Consider the following 25,209-nt stretch of genomic DNA (forward strand, 5'->3'; position numbering starts at 1 on the left):
ATTTTAATTTAATGCCAGTCTTTTTATGTTAAATATATACGCAAAATACTAAAAAGGCGCTTTTCAGACACAAATATAGTTCGTAGGGATTTATGTTCATTTATGCGTTTTAGGTCCTATAGAATTTTAAAATGGGGATTCTGTGTACCTGAAATATAGAGATATCTGAAAAACATACGTGTAGAACGTACCAAATAAAATAGGTACAGAACTAGAAATCTGTTTCCTACTAATTATTTGCAAATTTTCATAAAAGTGTTGTGATATCCACGACTTAACAATTTTGATAGCTGAATTTACCTCTGTATCTAATGTGTTTATTACTTAAACAATCTCTCTGTAATACTCAAAGTAGTATACAGTAACCATCGACCAAAATTTCCACGAGTTATCTTTGGTTGTGGGGACAAAGGAATTCCTGGTGCCATTTCTTTCAATTCCAATATCATACAAGCCTTCAAAAATATTTTCTTCACATTCATGTCCAATTGTCCACATTAGAGAAATACTTCCTAATTTTCTCAGTTACCTGGTGAAGACCATGGGCCAGACACACAAGATGTATCATGTTCATAAGTACTGGAAGCTGCTTTGGTTATGTAATCAGCTGCATCCATCACAGGTAGCAACACGTCTTCCATCTTTATTTTATTCGGCCACAGAAAAGACATTGCATTGTTGAAAAGAGTGTTGATTTTAGAATGATTGAACTGTATTTAACACTTCGAGAGTTAACAGGTAATTTAGCCTGGGATTTTCAGGTGATAATATTCCTATTATAACATTAGCTCTATTGGATACGATTTCCAAATTGTAGGATTCTAAATAGACTAATATTCGTTGCTGTGTATCAAAGACTCCAGGTTACAGGATCTCTTTGTCCTTGGATGGAGGATCGTGGATCACAATGTGATGTGACGTTTCCTTTTGTAATGTTGCATAACTTTTGTAAAAACATTTTTTTACTAGTTAAGTAAATATGAAATTCGGTAACAATTAAGAGAGTATTTTATTTCAATAACAATTTCTAAATATAAATTTCTTATAGGGGTAATTCTTTCACTCCCATCTACCTTCACTTTTGAATTTGAATTTTAAATTGCACCCCCTGTCTTCAGACACATCATCAGATAAACCCTATTCGTCATGAATAATAATAATAATAATAATAATAATAATAATAATAATAATAGTAATAATAATCATCATCATCATTATCGTCGTCTTCATCCATTTGTGAGATGGAGTCAGAAAAGTATAATTTAATGAATAACATAATACAACTACAGGGGTTAAAAATGAATACAAGCCATTTATAATAAATGACGATAGAAACAGAATCACAACAATAGTTTGTGGCCTACTGATAAATACTCAGAAATCTTATACACGCAATATGACTTAAGATGTTAAAGGGTGTATAAAAAACAAATAGAATCCGTTGGAGTTTTCTTTTCCTAGTACACACACTAATATTACACAATCTTCGTGGTAGTGTGTAATTTCAACTAAATTTTAACTTCATTCGTTAAATGATACGTTTCTGGCTCTATTTAAAAATTAGATGAGATCATGTCCCTTAGTGTTCTTATGTTTTACAAAAATCCTAGTTTCTAACGTGCATAATTTTGTATGTCGACCTTCGAGGAAATAGGACTGAGAACACTATTATTCTTTATACAACTTGGTACATGCTTCAGTGAAATAATAATTGTTCAATAATTACAACATTAATGTAAAACATATATATTCAGTTTACATTTCACTCTTCATTTGGGTTTGTTACAGTCATTAACGTTGAGTGAGCTGTCATTCCTTCACGATCAAACATGTAAGGCATCATCAGCAATGATGATGCAAGATTCAACAAGACAAATGGGACTTGATATGCCTCCTTGTCGAACTTACGAAGATAAGCAACAGATGTCGAAGCGAATGAGTGAGATTGTTCGAAAGCAGCAGGAAGCTCAGAAAAAAAGTTTGTACCATGTTTTACTATAGCTCTATAGTTTTTAAGCAATCTTTAACTCTTCTAAATACCAGTGTTAGAAGTACTGTGCAACACACTCTGTATATAAAGAGTGTCAAGTACAAACTTGTATCTACACTGATGTTGGAATGGCTAAAGATAGGTTAATATCACTTCAAAATACATTTACAATGAAATGTCAAATATGTTAGAGATTTGAATATTTGTAATATAAAACTCTGATTGTAAGTGGATTACATTGCACATTATATATTTTGTTCACCATTCCTCCATAATATGAAATTGATTTTTTTCATGCTAAATAGTGTTTCTGTTTGTGTTGTCATACACAAACTAATTTTTTTTGTAAATGTCTTAAAAACATGATGTTTCAAAGATTGGATATACAGTTATTCAAAACAAGCATCAACCAATCTTCTTAATGTATCAAGCTGTTTGCTGACAACATAAAGTCCACTGTAGCCTATTCGGTTGTTGTTTTCATGAGAAATGAGGGGTATTTTGATTGGTGTTCATTATAGATACCTGTTACTAGTAACCAGAGTTGGGGTGTAGTCAGTATATACTGCAGGGCTGTGTCTTCTGCAACTGGTACTGATGATTTTTAATTTACTTCTTTTGTGGTTTATGGATAGACAGTATAGAAGAATGTGTTCCAGATTTTCAGCATGATTATTACACCACAGACAAGTAGGATTATCAGAAATGTGAAATCGATGTAGGTACAATTGAGTGACAATGTGACCTGTTCTGGCTCTTGTTAAAAATGTTTGAACATGTCTGGGCAAGTTTTTTTGTACATTTCCAGGTCATTTGGTTTCTTTTGTACAGACTGTGAAATTTTTCCTTTGTTAGAAGAGAGTGGTGAGGGGGCTTAAACTTGTTGTATAAGCTAACAAGTAACAAAGAGGTACCCACAGTAGCTGCATTAACACCAACGCAGTCCCACTATATTTTGAGATATACCTGGAAAGAGAAAGTCGATAATATTGCAAAACAGGCAACATATTTGCAACCAAGACCCCTTCAAGTGATATCTCTATCCAGTGCTTTTGCTTCAGTAAAGTCTCATTTTATTTCAAAACAAGCATGAGACACAGAAATATTCGAAGTCCTAGATACAAGACACTATTCATGATTTAAACTTGAATTTACTGACAAACTTGGGTATTTTTCAATTATTTTATTATATAATCTTGGACCAAAAGGGATGCCTACTATGGTTAAGAGCTGTGCTTGTGAAACATTTTGGTTCCTCCAGTGTTATAAAATCAGATCTTGTTGTTGTTGTTTTCTAATGGCCGCTTTTGGGATTGTTTAACCCATTTTGCTTCTTGTTTCCCAATAAAGAGCACTCAGATTTCTGCACTGCTGCGCTTCTAGTGCACTGAAGCAGATATTCTTTGTTCATTGACGATCCTGGTATGTTGCACAGTGGACATTCGTCAGTATTGTAAATTCCAATCTTGCAAAGATGTGATGCAAGGCAGTCATGTCCTGTATTCAACCTGAAAATAGCTACTGCTTCCTTTCTGAGTTTTAGGCTGTTTGTCTTCCAAAGTTTATTTCTGCCCATTTTTTCCCTTGTGATTCCTGATTATATTAATGGAGTATTTCTGCTTCTAATTTAGTTTTAATTTTGATACCTAATGTCTGAGTACTCATAGTTTCATTTTGTGTATGTAATTTTGTGCCCTTCTTTGCTAGTTCATCAGCAATGTCATTATCATTTATGCCAACGTGTGATGGTATTTTAGTCTGTGTATTTTCAAGAATTTTTATTAATTTCCTCATCTCACTGATTTTCCGGATCTTTTAATTCTGTATTTATAATAATACAATTTGAATTTATTGCGATTTTTATGTATGAAGCAATATAATAAATTTGTCTACTTTTAAGAACATTAAAATCTGTGGAGAAAAGTTCCGATGAGTAATCTAGAAGTTTATTAAGGCATATTTTAATTATTCTTTTCTGAACCAGTATTAGTGGATTAAGAGTAGAATTACAAGCACTTTCCCACTCTAAAATTCCATACTAGAGAATATATTGAAATAAGACTAAATAAATTAGACGTAAAATTGTTAACTAGTACCTAAATAAGATGGAAGTATAACAAAGAAATAAATTGTACATCTTGATTACACAACTTTAAACACTGTATCACTTCGGAATATGTATGATAAGAACTTTCTTATGTTAAATAGGTCGAAACATGTTAACAAGGTACGTTAAAATATTTAACACAAGAAAGTTCTTATCATACGTATTCCGAAGAAATAAATTGTTTTACATAATCTGTTGCACAAATACATAGTATGTTTATTCCATCGTAAATGTAATGGCATGTCTGATCCTTGTCTTTATGTATGCATGAAGTTCACGAATATTGAATATCACTGCCTGATGTCATAGTTTTCAGGAGGTATGTAACTTACATAAAATATTACAGTTGATGGATTGCAAGCAGATGTTCGAAGAGAGAAGAAACACGTTTATGAATTGCATGAGACCCTATCTCGAGAACATGAGCGTAATGTGGAGTTACAAAACAATATTGAACATCAGTCTCGATCTATTGCCGATCTAGAAGTGGAGAGACAACGTTTGGAGAAAAAGTCCTCTTACCAGGATGACAGACTGCGTCAGTTTATGTAAGTATCGAATTTCAGTATAAGTACTTTAGATTGACTTGTATAACCTTTACTATACATGGATAGACCTATGTTACGTTTAAAGTATATTATCCTTGCTTTAAATTGAGATCTCTTAATTATTATGATGCTTTGAAGAGGGAATGATACTTCATTGTTGAATATGTTCTTGTTACAATATTTCACTCTTTTGGGTTCAATAACAATTTCATTCGCATTAAATAAACTGAATTATCAATGTTGTAGGAATGACTTTAAGGGTGTCGAACTTTATCTTGTCTTTATGTACAATTAAGATATATTTCAGCTTCTGCTTTATAGATATTATGATTTGATGGAGGTTAATATGAAGGATAAAGGCATTTATTTGTATAAGTTTTTTAGGATAGTAACTTGTTTATTTACTGAAATAGTTTTGTTTATATGCATCAGTACGCCTTCATTATTTATTTCTTTATTTACTTTTCTCACAGATTTGTACAGTACGACCAACACCATAACTTGTAATACAAATTCTCAGTAAAATGTACAAGACGACTTTTATGTATATAAGATTTAAATATATAAATAACAGCAGTAAAAGCTCCTTGTTGTGTAGCAAGTATCTGACAATCACAAATACAGTAAAACCTCAATAAGATGTGCTCACTTATTACACATCCCGTGTAATATGTTTTTTTTTTGTCCAGTGCCTGCACATTTCATATAGAACTTCTTTATAAAATACCCTGTTTGTTGTGCTGAAGTCCAGCATAATACACTGTTTTTGTAGAATATTTTCGATCCAATTTTCAGCAATGTAACAGTAATGAAACATTTTGGCCACTGAACTCACTCATGCCATTAACCTGAAAAGTACTGATATTCGACGCTTTATCTGCGAATTTAAATCTTCATCCTGTACAATACCCCTCCCTCTTGTTACACCCTCTTATTCGACTCTTTACATGAACAGTTAAAGCCTACATACCGTACAGTTACCCCACCCTCTTGCTAACCCCCCTCTCTCAAACAACATTCCTCTGAAATTTTTTCTGGTCTATTTGTTGTCCTTTAGTGTATTGAAGTGTTTGTGAGTGTGATTACAATGAGTGTTAAACAAAAAGTGCGTTCTATGTCGGAAGAATTGGAAATCTTACGAAAGTACAATGAAAACAGTACTCTTAATCAGAAACAACTCTCTGATTCATTAGGAATTCCATCATCGACATTAAGGACGATAATAAAAAATCGCGACTCAATCACTGCAGCTATGACATCCTGTCGGAAGGATGTAAGCGCTGGAAAGTGAAGTGTGGTAAACATAAGGACTTGAAGAACACACACATATGGCAAACAACTATAAATGACTTTTTGTTTCGAAACAATTAAATACAATATATATTGTAAATGTCTGATATACAGTACAGTAATTACATAATGGAGTAATACTGTATTACCTTTCATGAATCATGTATTTCAATAAATAAAAATGATAATAGGTACTGTATATAAGTCAAAATTAGTATACCCACCTAATACGCAGTTCTGGTTAATATGCATTTTACACAGCATCTTCTCGGGGTATTTCTGTTTCTTCAGATACACTGTGATTACATTATATTATTATTTTATTTAATTACACTTTTTGAGTTTGTTGCGTTATTTGCAGGTGAAAGAAGTTAATTACAGCATGTGTTGCACCATGGTTTATTTTTATTAAGAACATTTAAGAAGATGAGATTTATTTCTTCCTTACAGTGTTATGCTGGATGAAGAAAGAACAAAGGCACGCCAACTTGAGGATGACCTCTTAAAAGAAAAGATTAGCATAAAGCATTTACAGTCTTTGTTGGAGTCTGAGAGGCAATATGCTAGGTCAGCAAAGCTTAAGGACTCTGACTTAATTGAGGTGAGGCAGCTTATAAATTATAAGTGCAATTGGCATTATAGCTGAATTAAAGTAACCAAAGACAAGAGTGTACTACCGAACAAGATGGTGAAGCACTGTACTTGGGTTTGGAAGGTGGTCCCAGGTTCTCGATCATAAAATACTTAGGAATCTTGCTTAAAATGGTTAATGCTGAATTGGTTCCCATTTCTATTATAGACCTACAGATAATGTTTCATCTTGATTATACAGATATGTTCTCTAAATGACATAGTGGTTCGTGGATAGTTGGCAGTAATACAGTGTATCAACCCCATTGTTGACAGTCGTGTTAATGACTTAGTAGTTAGAGTTATACTATAAATTAAAAAAGTGTACTGAATCTAATCCACATATCTTTAAAATATATTATTGTGCTAAATGCATGTTAATTGGCCACTTTTTATTGTAAGTATAGAGACATTGTTTACCTACATATCTTCAAACTTCAAGAGACAGAAACAAATAAAATTCAGTATTAATTGATCTACAAATTAAACTAAATCCACATTAAGTAATCTATTATCTTAGGGCCATTTTCACCAATGCAGCTGCTTTTGTTTTTCACCAACATAATTATATTGGTTTTATGACGTCATCTCAATTTATATTTTATCATTGGAAAATTGACTAGTAAAATAGAATTATCCAAGATAACTGGCATAAAAGAAAATGGTGCGTAGGCAATTGGAACTCCAGGTAAACATGAATATGAATGCAGTTGGATAGAGAACATATTCACTGGCAGCTAAGACACTGACATGCTGTGCTTTTCTGGGACGAGTCTTGTTTCTTTTTTACATGATTCAGATGGTCTTATTGTATCTAGAGGAAACAAGAATGATTCCATCCCCAAGCAGTTCAACCTATTATTCCTTATGTAGGTGGATTTGTTCTAGTATGGGGAGGCATAAATCTCGATACAAAAACTGATCTTGTTATTGTTCGAAATGCTAGATGATATATTGATGAAATCTTTGAGTCGTATGTTATAAGTGAGGGAATTTGGAGAAAACGCACTATTCATGCATGAAAATGCTAAGCCTCATGTGGCCAACGTCATTTGAAGATTCATTTGCAAGTAATGGAGTGGCTGTCCAGAAATCCAACTTAAAATTGACCGAACAAATTTGGGACCAACTGGAACAACATGTTTAAGAGAGATCGAACTACCCAAACCACTTTGAGTCCTTAAGGAAGCCCTTGTAGACAAGTGGAGACATCTGCCTCAAGTGAAAGTGTTGCCTGTTGTACTGTAATCCCTGCCCAGGGAGGCAATACTTCATATTAACCTGCTTCTGTTACCAAGTAATCATTAGATTTTCTGTTGTTTGTGCCAAGTGATCACTTTTTTTTTTTTTTTTTTTGTTAATGTCATGAATTGAGATGCCTAAAGAGACTTTTAATTTCATTTCGTAATTGTCACAAAGATAAAGAGTTGTATTATTATTATTATTATTATTATTATTATTATTTTCAATTAAATAAGTATACTAACCAATAGGAGGAAAGGAACTGGCCACCCTACCCCTTTCTCGTGGCCTAGTTGCCCCATAAGTGGTGCCGTGTTGGTATCACTTGTGAGGTTCAGACAGTTAACGAAACAAACAACTAACCAATAAAGTTACGAACGTTTAAAGGAATGACTAAATTTATCTTTTGATCAGTGTAGGAGGAACACTTAATTCACAGAATTGATGGAGAACTAGATTTTGATTGTCTTCTAGAGTAAACGGGACTGGTACAAATGATCTCAATTTCATTTAAATTTTGTACTCACAGTTTTCGTCTTGAATCATTTAATATTCCGCAAGAGTAGTAGTATAGTTCGTAGGTTTGACCATTAGGCTCTTAGGCGATGGTTTGTGAAAAATGACTGTGATAGGAAAAGAGAAAGCTTATTGTATCCTCGAATTCCATTCTACAAAAAAGTAATCACTGTGCAAAGACATTTTCGTGTGCGATTTCAGAAGGATGCACCAAGAAATAAGACAATTTGTTCTTGATATTCACGATTTATAAGGACTACAAGTCTCTGCAAAGGAACTTCCATCAGCCTGCCTTGCACGAAACGGTTCACTGCTTAAGGGAAGATTATCAACAGAGCCCAAAGAAATCGACTATAAGTAATGTTAATGTTATGTTTTATTTAACGACACTTGCAACTGCAGAGGTTATATCAGCGTCGCTGGATGTGCCGGAATTTTGTCCCGCAGGAGTTCTTTTACATGCCAGTAAACCTACTGACATGAGCCTGTCACAGTTAAGCACACTTAAATTCCATCGACCTGGCCCGGGATCGAACCCACAACCTTGGGCACAGAAGGCCAGCAACTATAAGTATGGAGCTTGTAACACCACAACAGATTGTATGGAAATTGCTGGGGAAATGTTTGAAAATGATTTGGTATCGTTCTCAGAATTGACGAAATGAATTTAGTTCTTCATTTCAAAAAATTTTGGAAGACAAATTAATTGAGAAATTGATTTTTAGCTATGGGGTCACCTTTTACTTAAGTGGTAAAGTGAACAGTTGTAATATTCGAGTGTGAGGAACTAAAAATTCTAGTGCTCTTTTGGAACATATGTGGGATTCTTCAAAAGTCAATTTCTTTTTCCTTTTGTTATGCAATAAAGTATACTAACCTTTCCATAAAGGAACTTCCCTATCGTGATATGCTTACATAGTGGTTGATGCTGGAAGATAAACCTGGAGCTCTGCCGAATTTTTGTCGTGAAGTGCATTGGTACCTAAATGAGCAACTTTCACAGTGTTGGATTGGTTGGTCCTTGGTCGACAATCAGCATGGTATCGACCCTTACGACATTTTTTAAATTGAAATTAAATATTTAATATTTCAGTTTGTTTTTTCAAATTAGAAATTGTTCTTCCCCCCTTCCCCACTGTGTACACAATGAGTGTTATGATTTTGCTTTATGCATTTTCTTGTGTGTTTTGTTTCCTTTATTTTGATTCTTTTCAATATTGAACTTGGCTCTGATTGACTGGATGGTGTGACTTTTGGTGTTCCAAATAAGTACTTTAATACGATTCTTGACATCTCTCAGTGCAGTCCCTACCCAGAGATCCGATTGAGGGACTATTTTACCTCCAGAGAATTTACACTGAGGGTCTCCATGATTCATAAGCAGTGAAAAATATAGTGGGACTGCGTTGCTGTTAATGCAGCTTCTGTGGGTACCTCTTTGTTACTTGTTAGCTTAAACAACAAGTTTAAGCCCCCTCACCACGAGAAGGTGAGTACTCATGATAGGCATAATAATAATATTAATAATAATAATAATAATAATAATAATAATGTTTTATTTTCGCTGGCAGAGTTAAGGCCATAAGGCCTTCTCTTCCACTCAACCAGCCTTAATCAATACAATACATATTTAAATTACAAACTACACTTAAAAGGTTCTCCAGCAATATTCTTCAATTTTAACGACTAGTAGACTACATATTTATTTAAATTTAGGTAAACCTATAAGGTAAAGTAAGGCATACAAATTCCGGAAATAACTCCAAAAATGATCCTCCGTACATTCTTAAGTTATACTGCTCTGTGTAATGTTAAATAGTCGTTGGTGGAGCTCTCGGACCAGAGCTTCAAACAACACATAACAGAAGCATGGTGCACCTAGGATGGACCAAGGAGGAAGGCACTTGAGCGCGCATCATATTCTCGCTGTTTCTATGTCTTCCCTGTAGCTCCGAGAAACGAGCAAGCATTGCGATACTTGCGGTGTGCAACCTGCGGATGGTATTATGCCTATACATTATTCCAAAAATCAAAATAAATTCTAATTACGTAATCCCATTGTGAGAAATACACATTCTACGAAAATATTGGGCTTGCACAGCAAGCATAGCATGCCCTGAGAAATCACCCCTGATGTATTTTGATTTCAGTAATTTGTTTTCTGAATTGTAACACTTCATTTAAAACTAAACATGACTGATGTTTGTGGGAGTTGGGGGGGTGGTAAATTTTAGCACGGCCTAGGAGCAGGACTATACCTAAATCTGGCCCTGGCCATAGTGCAGCCAAGTATTAGATCAATGGAGAAAATCCATGACCTTATTGGGAATCAAATCCAAGTCCTGGCTTACCCCTAAAATGAATTACCTGTCCTCTTCCAATCATCACTAAACTTTTCTCAAGATTTAGATGTAGGCATATTTTTCTAATTTTCCCTGCCATTCTTGCAACTTTTTTTTGTAATTTAAATTTATTTTCTTTCCACATTAATATATCATCTGCAAATGTCAATTTTTAGCTTTTCTTCTTGTCTTTATTTTTCATAATTTTTAGAATCTCATCTAATGCAACATTAAACAAAATTGGAGGAATATATTTCCTTGTCTAACTCCTTTAGACGTTTCAAACAACTTCGATTTTTTATTTTCTATTCTTAAACAGTTTATGTATGCACTGTGAATGTATATTTTTAATTCTTGCAATCATATTTCTATTAATTTTGAGTTCTCTAGAGCTTCCCATATTTTATTCCTGTCAATTGGGTCAAAAGCTTTACTTATGTCTATAAATGCATATTGGTTTTTAATTATGGATTGTAGGTATGGTTGCCATAATCTCAATGGAGAAAACTGGGACACAGAATAAATTTGACTATATAACTTATTAGAAATATGTGCTTGCACCCAACACTGTTTATACAGCTAAGAATTATTAGACCACAAATTATACATTGAAAATATATGTTGTTTATTAGACTGATCATTTTGCTGACTTTGTACGAATTTTTTATTTTTCTAATAAAGCCAATTTCTTATTCCAATACATAGTACAGAAATTTATATTTTTCCCTATCATTTTGTGGAACTCGGAGCAGCTGACATCTCTCATGCCATATTGGTTCTGTGTTGCAAGAATATATTGATTCTTTATCCCTGAGTGGTCCTGTAAATACTAATTTATAGTTGCAAAAATGTCTACTAATATTAATGGTTCACTGAATAGTCTTCTAAATTACAGGTCGATTTTGGTTCTCTTAGAAGTTAACACTTCATTAATGAACTGTGAATAAGTTACCAGCTTCCAAAATTAAAAGTAAAGCTTGAATTTCTTCTATTTCAAAGTTAGCTTGGAAACAAATTGGCATTTGAGCATAAGTGATAAAAAGAATTACATTATATCATCATCATCATCATCGTCATAGTATATGTGTACAGAAATCGTATATTAACGAAAGAATTTTAAGTTATTAATTGCTTACTAATACAGACAGTCAACAATGGGCATATGGTACAGACATCTAGAAGTGAAATTGATAACTTAATTCTCTTTAATTTGAGACTCCACTTGCGTTGACACTCTAGCTCCATCTCACTTGCCGAATACCTTCAGACGCGCAGCATCTGCTGCTGAATTAGCCGTGAAGAAGTAAGTCAATAAATATGCTCATCTTTTAGACAATTATATCTTTGTCCTCTTTGCTGTGGAGACCTTCGGTCCTTGGAGTCATGACGCTAAAGTTTTGGTATCTCAAATCGGCCAAATTTTGATCTCCATTACTGGTGATCGTCATTGCACTACTTCTTTGCGTCAACGTTTAAGTATTGCAATTCAACGTGGAAATGCAAAAGGGTATCTGTCGGATACAGGGGGGAGAGCCATTAATCCTTCCCATTGAAGGCTTTAAGGAACCAACCTGGACAAATACCCAATGTCCCATCCCTACCTTCCCATGGTGCAGCTGTTAGTAAGCATAATTTTACGAGCTGAACTAAAGGGAGGGGCTACTCATCCATTAGCACTGGTCAGCTTGATGAGTTAATGACTGAATTTGGTATAATTTTCCTCTATCCAATACCTAATTCCCTCTTTACCCTTTCCTATCCAGTCCTCTGACTGAACTCTTACTTTCTTCGATCCCGACAGCATTAGAGCATTCGAGGCCTAGGGGTTTATTTCCCTTTCCTTCCTCCTATTTCTACTTTTCTGTTCCTAGTGCTGACCTGCTATGGCACTAAAATCGTCCTCCAGTGGCTTAAGGAGGGAAAGCTGGTGATCAACAAGATCTCCCAGCTAGGTCCAATGGACCAGTCGACCAAAAGCAGGTGTGGTCCTCCAGACATTCTGGGGGTTGTGTGTGAATGAAGTAGCCACCAAAACGTTAAAATATGGTGTTCACTTAAATCGGCTACAAGTTGCCATTTAACCGCTCCAATTCAAGAAATGGATTCGGAAGACCTCAAAATCTGTGCTTCATTGGCTGGTCATGATAATATCTTTGAAAAATATTGGAGTGCAAGAGGTCAAATGACTTTATTGTCAAATGCCTGGCATTAGAAAACAACAACATTCTTAAGTTAGAACTACTCTGCAGTACATATAAGGATCAGCTTCATATTTATACAGATGGATCTCTAAATCCTAATAATGAGACATCAGGAGCAGGGTATTATATTCCAAAATATCAAGAAAGTTATTTCATACCATGTTCATCCTCCTCCAGTCCTGACACTGAATTGCTAGCTATTGATGCTGCTCTTCAGTGTGTTACTCAAATTTCTGAAAAATCTATTTGCGTACTTACCGACTCCAAGGGGGCTATATTTAATATAATTAAATATGTACCAAACCTATATAGAGTACTTATGTCATATAGACCAATTTTCCAGATTTTGTCACTTATACCACTTTTTCTCTGAGCCCTTCAATTATTGTTCATTGCAGTATGGCATATGTTCGAAAACATGTTCCACTAATTCTTTTGAACAGTGTATATAATAATAATCCTTTGCGTCACAACCCTTGAAGGGCTCAAACCGACCAACCTGCTGCTGGCCTCACGTTCACATGCCGAAGCAGAGGTGGACGATCATCCAGCCAGAATGGAGGTATCATGTGGCTAATATGATGATCCCCCCCAGCCATTATAGCTGGCTTTCGCAACTGGGTTTTGCTACCTATCTTAGCTCCCCAAGTTCATCACGATGCTGGATGGGCACTGGTCCCATACATTGACCGAGATGTCATGAGAAAATTTCTTCCCCCATGAGGACTCGAACCAGCATGCATTCTGTAATGCTAGTCCTAGGCAGGATGCCTTAGACCACGACACCACGGAGTAGGACGAACAATATATATATATATATATATATATATATATATATATATATATATATATATAATTTCATTATTATGTACGAAAATATTTGACGGTTTATATATATAAACTTAACATAAACTACATGTATAACCAGAAGACACTATGACATTTTATTTTTGTTTTAGAATATGCGGATCACATTAGAACATGCATTAGACAACGAAGCAAAGGCAAAATTACAACTGGAACAAGAGAAACGGGCAAAGGAAACTGCAGAAAGTCAACTGAGTGTGCCCCAACTAACTAACACTCAACAGATGTATAATTGCACAAGGGCAACTTGCCCTACCTATCAGACACCATCTTCTCACAAGGTAAGTAACATTTGTTGTTTTTTTATCGACAGTGTGAAGACAGATTTGAACCTCATAAGTGACACTAATAATGATCACTCATTTAAACAACTAAGCCAAGAGGCAATGGGTAGGGTGGCCAGTTCCTTTCCCTCTCCATTGCATACATCACTGACTAGTAACATATTACATTAATCTGATTTCAGATGTATAAAATAGTAATATGCATTACAAGAGTGATATGTTGACGTTTTCATGTTCGAGGAAAAGAATGAAAAAGCGAAACGTAGTTGAGCTTTTTTAATTTCCGAAAACATGAAAACAAACATACCACTCGTGTATCGTACATTATTTTGTGCGAAGATCGTTTATTACATACCTGAAAGAGGAATTTTTAATTAGTTGCAATGAAATCTCCATCTTGGTTTCTGTTTAATGACGGCAACTTTGGAATACCAAAATATCTATCTTCAACATTGTTGCTATAAAATGTTTTCTGTGTTTACTATACTCCAGCAGGCCGTGAAATACGTCTGTCTTTTTTTTTCCCCCAGTCTATAAATGCGAACTTAAAACAAACGGTAAGGTTATGTAATGATTTATTATTCATTTTAATATTTTAACAATATTATTTATATAACATATTGCAGTAATAACATCGGCATCTGGAATCTTGTTGATTTTTTCACGGCTTCCTTAATGTTACTTGCATCAGGAATGCAATAACTTTTGTGGAGTAGTAGAGTTTACTTAATTTTTGCAAATATTTAAAAACAATAATTAACAGTGCAATTTAGGTGAAATTGCAGTGGTAAGTTTCCAATTTATAATTATTACTAAAAATAATATGTTAAAAGCCTAAAGCAGTAAAATGAATGTGGCGCTTAAGCAGTAAGAAGAGGGAAATTGTTATGTGTGTTACGTTGGGAATACTGAATGTGGTATTTCACACTTACCGCGTATTGGTTTTGTGCAGAAAGCAAGCAAAACGCACGATCTCACACAAACAATCTTCCTCTGATACATATCAAGTGAGATGTACTGCCTGAAATAGATGTATGTATCTACCAGAATATCAATCAGATATTGAAAGTAACATTTATTAATCATATTTATTTAAATAAGGATTTATTTTAGTGCAATATTTCTCCTAACTTGTTTACTTCCAGATATATAAATGACCAAAAATATTTTTCATTTCATTTATTGTATTTCATAATTCTTATATCAGCACTGTAGCTTTGAGATGTGTAACAAGTAAGCAATATTATTAAGATGTGTTGCAGAGATAGGGTTTACATATTTAAACTACGACTTTTTTCACGGTTTACATGTTTAAATAACGACTTTTTTCACGATTCACAGTAGTTTTATTTACTGATTTTGATGTATTTTATGGTATCCCTAATTATGAATGAAACTGGGTAGAACTGTTCGACTATGTCTCTTACAGTGAATTATGTGTTGTGCATTGTAGGGTAAAAGAATCAAAAGAAATTTTAATTACTATAATGAATAATGCAGCTTTTGCTACAATTTAAAGCACTCTCCAAAAAGAGAACATAGACTTACGGGTGTTCTTCCAGCAAATCTGTCAATTAGGCTGTGCATTGAATAGTGAACTCCTTTTTGCAACAGCTGAGACTATCAGAGCACGTTTTGTGTTATGATATTAATTTGTTTTATTTTCTTGATTTTTTGTATATTAAACATCATCAAGAAAGGAATTTGCTGACAATATAAGTCAAGAAAAGTCTTTTTACAAGATGTCCTTTCATGTACACCTGTCACTATTCTTAGGGTTTTCTTTTGTAAAACAAAAAATATGTTTAGCTTCAGATGAGTTAGTCTAGTATTGTTAATAGAGAATAAGGATCTTAATGCATAACAGGCAGAGCTCAATGTAGGAATACTACTGGGTGGCCTCTCGAACTTCCCTCATTTTAACTGCCTTTCAAAAAGAAAAGAAAATGAGAGGACATGGCATTTTGAAAAGTACAACTCAAACAATTTTACAAAAACAGTCAGTACAATCAGTAGTGAATTTCTACATGATCCCTCTCAGTAGCATGAACATTTCATTTATTCATAATGTTCTGCACAAGGGCAGGTCTTTTCCTGCAAATCTAGCATTCTTAATACCGGTATATCCTATTTTCTGCCTTCCTTTTAATCTCCACATACAATCCAAGTATCTTAATGTCATCTATCATCTGACATTTTCTTCTGGCCCGAACTTTTCTCCTGTTCACTGTTCCTTCCAGTGCATCCTTCAGTAGGTAGTTTCTTCTTAACCAGTGACCCAGCCAATTTCTTTTTCTCTTCCTGAATAGTTTCAACATTATTATTTCTTTACTCACTCCTTCTACAACAGCTTCATTTTTTATTTTGTCTGTTCATTTCATACTCTCCATTCTTCTCCATATCCACATTTCAAAAAATTATTTAGAGCCAAATTAAAGAAGTACCTAATTTCTCACGCCTTCTATTCTGTAGGTGAATTCATGACATTCAATAACACTTCATGAAATTGATACTAAAACTTTGTGTTGTACTAGTAGACTATATTGTAAATCTCGTCTATATATATTTCATCTAGACTATGACTATAAATTAAGATTTTATAATAGTATTAAGTTTTTTGACTTGTTCCATATTCTAGCTGTAAGCATGTATGAATACCATGGAATGTTAATAAATACAATACAATACAATACAATACTTTTCACTTCGTCGTAATGTCCATGTTTCTGCTCCATACAGTGCTACACTCCACAGAAAGCATTTCACTAGTCTGCCTTAGTTCCCCCACCCCCTCCTCTAGATGTTCGCAGACAATACTCCTTTTTCTATTAAACAATATCCGAACAATATTCAATTTCAGTCCAGTTTCTCTTTATCATATTATCTGTGTGTTAGTTGCTGTTACTTCCACAGTGCGATCACATAAGTTGCTGAGGCCAGTCACTTGGTGGAATACACATTGTTCTTGACATAGCCCCAAAGAGAAACTCTAATGGAGTAATGTCAGGAGAATGAGGAGGCTTGCTATTGTACCACAGGTTTGGGAAAGTGTTGTACACACAATGATGCTCCAGTGAGGTGATGTTCGATCTTGTTGGAAGATTCTACTGGGCTGTTTGTGTGGAAACACGTATTCTTCTAGTATGTCTATGTAGGGAGGTGCTGTGACAATAGGCCCAATGAGAAAAAAAAAAAGACCCACTTATATCTTCCATAAAGCCACATCATACATTTAGTTTAGTGCTATCTCCTCGAATATGTTCCATGACTACATGGGGTTTTGAGAGCCCCATATTCGGATATTGTGCCAGTTAACTTTCTCTGACAAATTAGTTTTAATTAATACTTAATTAGAAGTGTTTATAAAGGGATCATACTCGTATCATGCAAATAAAATTAACTGGTATAAATATATTTATGACATGACTGAGTCCAAATCTTTAACATTTAAAGCTAAAAACAAGAATTGATCTAAAATTATTTCCTTGGGAACTCTATGTTTAGTATTCCTATATTCCTAGTTAGTAATTTGGTGACTATTTGATACATTTATCCATAGACACTATCAATAATTCATTATTTCGGCATATTAGTTTTGTATTCTAAATATCTACATTTGTTGCATATCATTAGAGATGGTAGATTTTAGCAACTTCAAATTTAAAATTTAGTACTGTATAATTCAGATTTAGCATTATATAGCACTTTTACATTTTGTGGCGTTTTCCGATGTAACATTTTTATGGATAGTTTGGTGGTAGAAATTCAATGTCATCAATGTGTTGATTTTTTTTTTAATTTTGCAGTTTAAAGTCTTGAAAGTAATAAATAAGTAAGAGAACATATAAAATTACAGTGAAATTGTGAACATTAAGAAACATATGCCAAAAGATACTGTGTGATTTTATCCTAACCCATCTTATTATTCAATCACTATCACAATGTGTTTGTAGGTGGACACTGGCCCTAAAGAGAAATTGCATAGGCAGTTGGTATTCTACTACTAGCACCAGACAGATTAGTTGAAAACTTGAGATAATGGTACAGATAACAATAAAACGGTTCAAGATATAAAATTATGAAACTTGCATAACAAATCTGCAGATAATAATATGTTATTAATGACATAACTACTATTAATGAGATAATGAAGTTTATTTCATTAATAATTATATTTTGAATAATAATTCATTTTGGTAAAAACCCTAAAAACAGGACAAATTCTCTGATTAAAACACAACAGGTCTTTCGAACATAATTCAGTGTGCACAATATTGCAACTAAGCTAGCAATTTTGTCGATATTGAGAAAGCCGGAGGCAACTGGCTTGCTTCTTAGCAAGAATGAAAAATATAATCCTGCAATGGCTCAAGCTTGTGTGCAAAACGTTCGAGAATGTTTACTGAACTCATCAAAGAAATTGTTGCACTGATTAATCCAGGAGACAGGATGCTCATATGGTACATATCAGAGAACAGCAAAGAAATCGCATTTACGAGCATAGAATGTAGGAACTGAAGGAAGCAGACTTGTAAAAGTGAGTGTGTTATTGCCAAAAAAATGCTGTTGCAGTGATTACTGCACATTTTTGATATTATGGCGTACTAATTGAGGGGGTCCCGGCAAGAAAGTGCCAAGCCACATTTTTGGCCAAATTGAACTAATCATGCCATCTCATAGGAAATAATACATTTAAAATTATGGTGTCAAGAGTTTCTGCAGAAAACCTAACAGATGACTCTATTATCTGTTGTATGTTCTTACCCTAATACTTCATGCATCTTCTATAACGGCAAGACAATGTCAAGGAACAGAGATAGTTTGGAGAGAATGGTACATAGGAGGAAGCTGAAGTTTTCTAATGAATCAAATGATGAAGGAAGTAATTCCAGCTCTGATTCTGAATATTTGCCACTTTCTGAAGAAGAATTAACATCAAAAACTGAAATATAGTTAAATGTTGCTTGGCATTATATTGCCCTCAGAATGTTAAATGTAGATGTGTTGGACAAAGTACGCATTTCATTTCATAAAAGATGTTTCTAATTGCTTTTTCATTATTTATTTAAAGTAATAATACTGTCCATTAATGTCTAACGTTTTGTTCCTTTTATTACCTTATGTGAGTCAAGATATTCTTAAATTTAAAATTGTTACTTGGCATTTTCTTGCTCTAAATTTTTGCAATATGTTGCTTAGCATTCTCTTGTCCTAAATATTTAATATTTATATGAGTGCATTACCATATTATTGAATTGCCATCAAGTAGATTTTTGAGTAGTATAAACATATGAAGTAATTTGACTTTTATAATACGGTATTTTATTTCTGGAAGAAAAAATTCATTATTAAAATATTGTTTAAAAAATCAGCTTAAACATTAAACCGCTATAAATATTATAATATTTGAGATAGGGAAAAAACAAAAACATCACAGTGCTGGGCAAACAACAGGGTTTACAAAACATTGGGAAGATGTCCGTCATTCTCTTGTTCAACATATAGCATTCTGTCGGCGACATCATGCACAGCATTTTGCAGATAATGTCTTGGAATATTGGCAATTTCTTGCGAGATGGCATCTTTCAGTTGCAGTAGGGTTGTTGGATGTGTCAGAAAAACTCGTTCTTTAAGGTAACCCCAAAGCCAAAAGTCGGCCGGATTGAAATCTGGAGCTCGTGGAGGCCACATTGTTGGAAAGTGCCTACTGATGACACAATCGCCAAACATCTGCGTAATTTTTTTGCAGGGATAAAGATGTGGGGTGGAACGCCATCTTGCATGAAGATTATGTTTTCCATATCGTGATTCCTCTGTCTAGGGGTGACGAAGTTCTGTAACATGCTGTAGTAGTGCTCCCCTTTTACTGCAACAGTCTGTTTTATTGCAATATTGTCTACACCTGTGGAGTGATGGTTAACGCATTCGGCTGGGAAACCAGGTGGTCCGGGTTCAGTTCCCGGTCAGGGCAAGTTACCTGGGGTTTCCCTCAACCCAATATGAGCAAATCCTGGTAACATTCGGTGCTGGACCCCAGACCCATTTCACTGGCATTATCACAATCATCTCATTCAGACGCTAAATAACCTAAGATCTTGATAAAGCGACGTAAAATAACCTACTAAAAAATTAATGGTGGAGTTAACACGCATAATTGAGGTTCGTGGCCTCCGCGATCTCCAGATTTCAATCCGGCATTACTTTAAAGAACGAGTTTTCTTAACAGATCCAACAACCCTAAAGATGTCATCTCGCAAGAAATTACCAATATTCCAAGACATTATCTGCAAAATGATGTGCATGGTGTCACAGTCAGAATGCTGTATGTTGAACAAGAGAACAGCGGACATCTTCCCAATGTTTTGTAAACCCCGTTGTTTGCCCACACTGTGATGTTTTTGTTTTTTTCCCAATCTCAAATATTATAAGGGCAGCACTGCTACTTACAGACCTGTTACTAAATCTACATATTACTCTGTGAAGAGATTTATTAAATCTACATACTTAGACTTCAACAAACAAAATTTGATAACACAATCCCAAGGGAAAAAATGGAACTCTCTGCATCAAAATCCACAGTTAATTCCCGATTTACCACGAAAATCGTCAGTAGCTGCATTTAGATTGGCAACAGGCCATGATTGTTTGGCTAAACACCTGCATAGAATTGGAATATATCAGTCTCCTAACTGCCCATTGTGCAACTCAAACCAAGAAATGGATTCGGAACACCTCAAAATCTGTGCTTCATTGGCTGGTCATGACAATATCTTTGAAAAACATTGGAGTGCAAGAGGTCAAATGACTTTATTGTCAAACTCCTGGCATTAGAAAACAACAATAACATATTATAATATTTATAGGGGTTTAATAATTGAACTGACTTTTGAAATACCCTATATTTTAGGTTACTGTTTGTCTTTTGAGAAGTAACGAAATTAATATCAAGTTTGTTTGTCTTAAAAATGGTAAATAATAGTTGAAAATATAACATTTCTAATGTCAATAAAACTTCACACTATATAATTAGTAATTCTTTTGACCAAGACAGTGTCAAGCCACAGAACAGTATACATTACACATTAAAATATAAATTTGTAATATAAAATAATAAAAAATGTGTATAATATATTTCATATTTTCATTAAAAATGTATCAGGGAAATTAATTATATCTATAGAATCAAAATTTAACTTTTTCTGTGATTTGAGGATTTGATCAAACATTCAACTTGCATTATCTCAAAAGTGTAAAAATGTGGCTTGGCACTTTCTTGCCTGGACCCCCTCAATTACTACGTACATTCGGTAATAATAGCCAGTATCAATATCAACAATGAATGACAATCATGCCAGTGGTACAATATAAATTATCCCAGAATCACAGAGATCATAATATTCAATTTCAAGTTTATACTAACTCCAAAAGAGAAATTACAACTCATTAAAATGGTAAAAGTTTATATGGATTGCCCTATATTTAGGATTAATCATTGAGGCTCAATTGATTTGGAAAACTCATGTGGAATATCTTACAAAAAATGCTACTGGTGCCTTTTGGGCCTGCAGACGAGCCTTTGAATATATTTGGAGGCTACAGCCGAAAATCCTTTATTTGATCTGTTGTGCTGTTCTGTGCCCAAGATTATGCACACAACAGTGGTATGGTGATTCTGGACCTTGATTTCCCAAGCAAGGATCATGTTGGATCGTGTACATCGACTTGCGTGTTTAGGTATTACAAGAGCCATGAGGACTTCATTGACTTCTCCAAGTCCTGCTGTGTTTGCCTCCTCTGGAGTTCACAATCCAAAATGCAGCCATGTTTGCTGCCTCTGGACTCCATGGCCTTGGTCAGTGGATAGGAAGGGATGGATCAGTTGGGCACACACATATTTGGAAAATGGCAATGGATATCAATCCTGTTGTTGGTTTGAGCTAGGATAGCATGATTCCTACTCAGTATATAAATCCCACTGTTTATATGAGGGTCAGATGCCATAAGTATAATAGAACATTAATCTATTACCTCAAAAGTAATCTCCAAAACTGTTTATACATTTATTCCATTCTTGAAAAAGCTTGTGGACTGTCTACTGAACCAGTTCTTTACCCAGTCACACACGTCTTCGTCCAATGCAAAACAAAGTCCACGAATGTCTTTCTTCAACTGTCCAAAAATGTGAAAATCGCATGGGAAGATATCTGGGCTATAGGGAGGTATTGAATCGTTTCTCAACAAAATTTCTGAATTGTATTCCTCACAGAGTTGGCAGTATGTGGGCGGGCATTATCATGAAGGGTAACGCCATTCAATAGCATTCCAGGGCATTTTGACTTGAATTGAATTTAACAGAGGGGGGGGGGGCACTACAGCCCAACACTGCGACCTTGTTCAGATCTAATGTGCTAGGCCTCTGGTGACGCATTCCCAAACCCACAGGTTCTCTAGTCCAGGTTTCAATCAGGCAACCTCACTCATCCCTAGGCCAACCCCCTCCATGTGTTGCCGGCCGGCATTTGGGGAACGCTACGGAATGATAATGAAATGGAGAAATGGTGACGGAATGATGTAAATGCCTAATCTGGAGAAAAACAGAAGAACCCCGGAAAAAACCCCAACTGCAACCTTGTCTGCCATAAGTGTCACTATGGATTTTTTCAATGAAAAAATCCCAGACCTGACCGGGAATCGAACCCGGGCCGCCTGCATGGCAGTCTGAAAGTCTGACCATTCAGCCACCGCAGAGATGGCATTTTTACTTAATGGCACGTCTCAATTTCTGTAAAGTTTCTTCATAATGCTGTGCATTGATTGTGGCCCCATGCTCGAGAAATTCAACAAGCTAAGGACCCCTAGAATCGAAGAAGATTGTTAACATGACTTTACCATAACTTGTTTGTATTGCTTTGGACTTTTTCGGTGGGGGAGAATCCATGTCCCTAGTGACAATACAGGTCAGAAATGCATACTCTTCCTCATGGTATTGTTGTAAATGACCCAGTGAAGCAGCCATTCCATTTGTTGGTTGTTCCTCCGGCAACTGATGTGGAACCCATTGAGCACAGATTTTTTGGTAATGCAGGTACTTTGTTGCCATGACGTGTACAGAACCGTGACTTATTTCCATCAAACAACGAAGTTCTTCCACAGTGATCTGTCGATTTCCCCGTATAAGACCATCAACCTCAGCAATAACAGCAGGAGTGATGGCACGATGACCCTGTCCAGGCAAGCATCATCTTGCAGTGATACGCGTCCATCTCAATATCTTGTGTCATTCCAGTACACCTGAACGTAACATGCTGACATGTGACGATTGATTTCTTCTCTTGCTACTCCTTCAGCAGTCAAAAATCGCATTATACCTCGCTGTTCTTTACCTGCCTTCATTAGTGATGTTGGACGAACACACTTATCTTTAACCTCACTTCCAGCACAATAAACGAATGACTAGTGTATAAGCAGAGGTTGTAACTGTGCTTTCGCAAGTCGCCACCAGATGTCAGTTCAGCAATCAAATTTCAGTGGTATCAACTTGCCCTCTGTGAAAAATACGCATGGTGACCTGTTTTCATTTGACTGCCCCTCGTATTATTCCTAATAGGGAAGAATGAGAGGGAGATTACCTTAACCAATTTCCACCTGGTAGTCTGGTGTGCTTTCTGAACTGACAATGCTACTGCAGCAGGGATTTCTAATGTAAAAGCCAGGGCTAGAATATCTATCCTCCTTGGTCAATATACTATGGTTTTCCAAGCTGAAGTGTTTGTGATATTAGTTTGCACTTAGAAAAACCTAAGTAGATCATGCCAAGACATGGATATCTATATTTGTTCTGGTAACCAGGCTGCACTGGGTGCAATAAATGTACACAGAATCGACTTCAGGCTGGTTGAAAGATGCGGAACTGCCCTGGAAACCTTATCCAGAAGAAATAACTGAAAACTCATTTGGATCCTAGGACACAAAGAATTATATGGTAATGAACAAGCCACTCTGCTGGCCAAACATGAAACTTCCATCCAGTTCTATAACCTGAAATCCTGTGTTGGCATCTCTAAGTGCATAATCAAACAGACTGTAAAGGAAAACCTGATGAAATGTTTACAAGGAGCCTGCACGATCTACCCCAGTGAGGAGACAAGCTAAACTCCTCATTGGAGAATCAAAACTTGACTCAACGAAACAACTCTTGGCTTCGGAAAGGAAAATTTTAAGATGAGTAACCGAATTTTTGACCAGATACTGCCATCTAAATAAGCACCTATATATTGAATTTCAACTTGTAGGAAATGTGGGATGGAGGCTGAGTCATCACCTCACATTTTGATGAATTGCCCACGTCTAAGCCAAATCAGGCATAATTATCTCGGGATAATTGTCTCCTGAGGAATGTCAGGAAATTAAACCTAATTGGATCGCAAAACTGTTATAACATTGCAGTCTTCTGGGTTGATTTCCAGTTTATAAGATGCACAGTGCAACATTTGTGCTTAAATGCTACAGCAGTAGTCTACACCTTTAATTTAGAAGGCAACTACCCCAACGAGTAGGTTACCCTTCTCACTTTGTTTAATTTAAACTCCATCATCATCTTCATCACAGCATAAACCTTGTGGCTCGTTTCGTCTTCAAGAAAACTGATCCGACCATCTCATCCATGGCCTGGCGACATTTCTTCTACCTACAGGTTTATATTATTTGTGGTATACGATCTTCATCCATTCTTTGTATATGATCTTGCCATCTTTTTCTGTATTCAATGATTGTTTCATTTAGACTCTGAATTTCCAATTCTTTTCTAATATCTTTATTCCTCTTTTTATCTATGAGTCTATAACCAGCCACCTGTCTCAAAAAAAATTTCACCTCAGCAGCCTCTATTTTCTTCTGTTGATAGATAGTCAAGACCCAACTTTCACACCCATAAAGCAAGGTTGGGATTGCCATTACTTTGTAGGCAAGTGTGGTCCTCCAGACATTCTGGGGGTTGTGTGTGAATGAAGTAGCCACCAAAACGTTAAAATATGGTGTTCACTTAAATCGGCTAGAACTTGCCATTTTCAATGCTCTCTCAATTAATATCACTCAATAAAAGAATTGTATTCCAATGGATACCATCCCATTGTGGAATCCTGGGAAACGAGAATGCGGATGCACTAGCAAAGAAGGGCAGCACTGCTACTTAC

The 25,209-nt window shown here is 35.2% G+C and overlaps 1 protein-coding gene across 3 annotated transcripts in view; it reads left to right on the forward strand.

Moving 5' to 3' along the window:
* Positions 1-25,209, forward strand: part of LOC138696399 (putative leucine-rich repeat-containing protein DDB_G0290503) — a 260,919-nt gene that overhangs the window by 172,276 nt on the left and 63,434 nt on the right. For all 3 annotated transcript variants that reach the window (XM_069821308.1, XM_069821309.1, XM_069821310.1), the window contains 4 exons: positions 1,789-1,978; positions 4,444-4,645; positions 6,386-6,536; positions 13,826-14,014. In XM_069821308.1, coding sequence (XP_069677409.1) covers positions 1,789-1,978; positions 4,444-4,645; positions 6,386-6,536; positions 13,826-14,014 — 732 coding nt within the window. The remainder of the gene's footprint in view (positions 1-1,788; positions 1,979-4,443; positions 4,646-6,385; positions 6,537-13,825; positions 14,015-25,209) is intronic.

Source organism: Periplaneta americana, chromosome 3 (genome assembly GCF_040183065.1).
Source record: "Periplaneta americana isolate PAMFEO1 chromosome 3, P.americana_PAMFEO1_priV1, whole genome shotgun sequence".
Taxonomy (NCBI): Eukaryota; Metazoa; Arthropoda; class Insecta; order Blattodea; family Blattidae; genus Periplaneta; species Periplaneta americana.